Consider the following 4,409-nt stretch of genomic DNA (forward strand, 5'->3'; position numbering starts at 1 on the left):
GCTGGGGAGGGGAAGGCGGGGGGGCCGGAGCCGCACTTTGGGCCGGAGCCCCACAACTGTCAGTTCTTTGCCCCGCGGTGCCGCAGGGCCGGGTGGGGACCGGGCAGCTCCCGCCCCAGACTCGGCTCGAAGCGAAGGAGCCGCCGCAGAGCCCGGCGGAGCCGAAGGACTCAGGCGCTGCTGACGCCCATGTTCTGCATCTGCTCCTCCAGCAGCCGCTCCCCGCCCGCAGCCTTCTTCCTGCCGCCTTCCTGCTGCTTCTTCTGCTTCTTGGAGAGCTCCTGCTCGATGGGGGCCGGCTTCACAAAGCGGATGATCTGGCGGAGGTCTGCGGGAAGAGCAGAAGGAACGGACTGCAGCCCACGGGGGCTTTGCTGGCCCCACAGCCCCCCAAGCCCAGAGGCACGGGGGGGGGGGGCTGGCAGTGTGCAGGGCGCTACCTGGGGGCATGAAGTCCCGCAGCCGCTCGGGGACGACGATGCCCTCCTCGGTCTGGTAGTTCTCCAGGATGGCGCAGATGGTTCGGGTGGTGGCACACATCGTGGCGTTGAGCATGTGCACAAACTCCACCTGCAGCAGGTGGATGCATCAAGGGGTGACACGGGGGAACAGAAGATGGGGAACGGGGAACATGAGCGCCCAGCCCCACACCCTCACCTTGTCCATCATCTTCTTGGTCTGCCCGAAGCGGATGCGCAAGCGGCGCGCCTGGTAGTCGGTGCAGTTGGAGCAGGACACGAGCTCACGGAACGCTCCTGAGCCTGGGAACCAAGCCTCCAAGTCCAGCTTCTTGCTGGCAGCGTGGTTCAGGGCGCCTGGTGGGCAGCAGGGCAGCGGTTAGGGGCTGCAGCCACAATGCACCCCACTGCGGGATGCAGCCAGGGGTCAAAGCCCGCAAAGTGACCTCAGCGCAGTGCTGGGTGGGAGGCAGCGCTCCTGCCTGGCAGAGCAGAGGACGGAAGGAACCTCAGCGTGGGCACGTTTTCTAGCAGGAGCCACTTGGGCTGCCCCTCTCTTCCAGAGGCACAGTGGGGACGGGGCAGTGAGGTGCCCCACAGCGTGTGCCTGTCCTGGTGTCCCCTTCCCACGGCTGAGGTGCCACCCCCCCTTGGCAGGTCTGGGGACGCACAGCGTGGGAACGTGAGCCAGCAGCGCTCTTGGACAAAGGAAGCAGAGCTGGGAAGTGGGTCAGGGTCACGGTGACACCCGAGGCGCTGGCAGAGGTGCCGAGCTCCTCCCAGACCAGCCCAGCATGGAAACAAGGGGAAGAAGCCCCCACCCCAAAAGCTGGCACCCCACACAGCCCTGCGGCGCAGACCCCTACCCGAAACGATGTTGACGATGTGGTAGGGGATGCCCAGGGACTGGTAGAACTCCTCGGCCGTGGCGATCATCTCATCAAACATCTCCCATGACTTGTTGTCGTGCGGGGAGGCGTAGACGAACTGCTCGATCTGCAGAGATCCCCCACGTCGGCTCCATCCCAGCCCCAAACCCCACACGCCGCCTCCCAGCTCCCCTCACCTTCTCAAACTGGTGGACACGGAAGATGCCGCGCGTGTCGCGGCCGTGCGAGCCGACCTCCTGGCGGAAGCAGGTGGACAGCCCCGCATATTTGATGGGCAGATCCTCTGGCTTCAGCCACTCGTCCCGGTGCAGGGCGGCGATGGGCTGCTCTGAGGTGGCAATGAGGTACTTCTCATCGATGGAGCTGTCCTCGGCCTTCTCGCTGCCTTTGCCGATCACCTGGGGAGCAGGAGGGGAGCGTGGGGTGGGGAAAGAGACACTGCCCTCCTTTCCCAGCTGCTCTCACATAAAACCCACAGCCCTGACAGATGCTGTGTGGTGCCAGCACGGACACCCCGTCCCCCGGCAGCAACGTTTTCCAGGAGTGGCGCTGAGAGGAGAAGAGGACGGCTGCAAAGTGGGTCGCAAGAAGGGGAGCAGCTGCCGTTTGCTGGCCTCCTTTCAGGGCCTTATGGCCTCCTGCCAGCTCCTGACAACGAGGCTGGGGACGAGCCGTCTCCCGTCACCACATCGCCGTGACAACCGGCTGCGTTGGCTGGGGACCGCCAAGCCTTCCTCAGAGCAAAGCAGACCCAGAGCCTTGCTGGGATAAGCGGATGGCAGCCGGCTGCCCCCCGGCAGGGGGAGGCACACGGCGTGGGCTGGGCAGGACGGCCGGACCCCGAGGGGCCGTGGGTGCCAGGCGGCGAGACGCAGAGAGCCAGCGGGCATCGGGCTCACCTTGTAGAGCTCCTCGTCAAACTGGCTGAGCTGGGCCACCTCCTGCATCACCTCCTTCCGCATGAAGAAGGGCGTGTAGACGGGAGTGTAGCCCTTGGCACGGAGGCTCTGCAGGGCGTACTGGATCAGGGCCTGCTCCAGGAACACCAGGGGACCCTGCGGGATGGGGGAAGCCGTCGCTGGTCACACACACCCTGCTGTGACGTCCCCACGGAGCGCTGGGCTGCAGGGCCGGGCTCTCACCTTCAAGAAGTAGCCCCGGCTTCCCGCCACAACGGCCCCCTTCTCTCCCTCATAACCATCCACCATCACCACCAGGTCCACGTGGGAATACTTCTTCCTGCAGCTGCAGTCCCCCCAGATCCGCTCCACCTTGTTGTCTGCATCCTGCGCACAGAGGAAGGGGAGAGCGCCTCACGTCTCCTCCCCGGGCCGTGGTGACATCAGTGTGTTCCCCACCGGGCAGTTTGGGAACACAGCCCCCGGTCCCCTCCCTCCCCCCCAGCCCCACACAGGGCCCCATCCCGGCCCGGGCTTCGCCATCCGGCAGCGACCAAAGGCAGAGCCTGGAACCCCAGTGCTGATCCCTGCCGGTCACTCATTGTGCGGCCACTTGGCAGCTGGCCCGGCCCAATTGTGTTCCTCCAGCAAAATATTCCTGCTGGATGAATGGGGGCAACCAAGGGAGATCCCAGCCCCCGGCTCGCTGTGAATTTCCCATGTATTGCCCGAACAATGCGCCGTCTGAGCCGCTCTTTGTGTGCTCCCAGCAGGAAACGCTGTCTTGTCATGCAGATTTCATTCACCTCCCGCAGATCTGGGGGGGGCACCGCCCCTCAGCAGCGCGTCCCGCTTTGATGAACCAACTCGGCCAGCCCGGGGCAGCCCCACAGCCCCCAAACCGCGCACGGTGCCGGGCTCCATCCCTACCTCATCGTTGCTGATGGGCACCGAGGGGTGCAGGAGGTTCCCGATCTCCCGGAGGCTCTCGAAGCGTTCCGCCTCCAGCCTGACGCGCTCCGCATCGCACTTCAGGATGGCTTCGTCGATGAGGAGACGGACCTTCTTGATCTGGGACACCTGCAGCCCCTGCACAGGGAGGAAAACGGCTGAGGACAGGGGGCTGAGTGCAGTTAATCACCCTGCCCTGACATCCACGGCCTCCGGAGTGAAACCCGTGGGCTGAGCGCATCAAACAACAGCCAGAGAGGACAAAGCCCCGACATCAGTCAGGCTCTGAAAAGCCCCGGGTGAGGCACGGCGTCACGCAGCGCCTGGCAGCCACAGCGGGGAGCGGTCAGCTCCCATGGCAGCAAAAGCCGACCGGCGTCACGCTCATTAAACAGCGTGGTTAATGAAGAGGGGCGGCGAGCGGGCAGTGAGGGAGGGCCTCCAGGGGACAGCAGCTACCGAGGCTGCTCACATCCCCCAATAACCGCAGGTCGGATCGGTGACCGGGGGCTGCTGCACAGCGGTGCTGGCCTCCAGATGAATGACAGCGGGAAAAAGCTGGCTTAGGACCGGGAGAAATGGGGATCCCCCTCTATGGGGCTGCAGGCAGTGCTGGGGATCCATACAACCCACGGAGGGGGGAGGTGGGGTCGGACTCACCCCCAGGACATCGGCTGTCAGCTCATCCAGGTTCTGCGCGCTCTCTGGCACGGACTCGTCGCTCCCTACGGGCTCCTTCTTCTGCAGCACAAGGGAAGGGAAACCCCGCCAGGGTTTAAAGACCCAAACAAGAAGGTAAAAGCATCCTTTAACAACGTCGGGGAGAGGCCGGCGAGGCCCTCACCTTCATCTTATCTCCGATGGTTTTGCTGCACAGGTTCTTCAGCTTGTTCAAGTTATCGGCACGAAACCTGCCTGCAGAGGGGGGGGGCGTCAGTGGGGCACACGAGCGGGGCTGCAGCCGGGAGCTCCTGCACCAGAGCTTCCTTTAATGCCATCGTGAACAACACCGCAGCCGTGGGCTTTCACCCCTTTAAATCCAACGGGAGCAACGCTGCACCACTCAGACCCCAAAATCCGGGGCCGCTGCGGGTCTGGGCGGGTCCAGGGCTGCGGGGTGAGATCGGGGCACTCTCGTTTTGCTCAGCAAAGCGTGGCGGGGACGGGAGCCGGGATGAGGGACGCACGCAGCTCCCAATGGGTGACGCGGG

General features: G+C 64.7%; 1 protein-coding gene across 1 annotated transcript; it reads right to left on the reverse strand.

Annotated features, from left to right (window-relative positions):
- Positions 1-6: 6 nt before the first annotated feature.
- On the reverse strand, positions 7-4,154 carry SARS1 (seryl-tRNA synthetase 1). The gene is made up of 10 exons (XM_003213800.3): positions 4,043-4,154; positions 3,859-3,939; positions 3,178-3,336; positions 2,491-2,634; positions 2,248-2,403; positions 1,525-1,746; positions 1,325-1,454; positions 658-815; positions 441-570; positions 7-328 (listed from the first exon to the last, which is right to left on the reverse strand). Exons 1-10 carry the CDS (start codon positions 4,046-4,048, stop codon positions 171-173), a joined length of 1,344 nt encoding a protein of 447 aa, XP_003213848.3. The 5' UTR covers positions 4,049-4,154; the 3' UTR covers positions 7-170.
- Between the last annotated feature and the right edge of the window lie 255 nt (positions 4,155-4,409).

The sequence above is a fragment of the Meleagris gallopavo genome, unplaced genomic scaffold, assembly GCF_000146605.3.
Source record: "Meleagris gallopavo isolate NT-WF06-2002-E0010 breed Aviagen turkey brand Nicholas breeding stock unplaced genomic scaffold, Turkey_5.1 ChrUn_random_7180001854197, whole genome shotgun sequence".
NCBI lineage: Eukaryota > Metazoa > Chordata > Aves > Galliformes > Phasianidae > Meleagris > Meleagris gallopavo.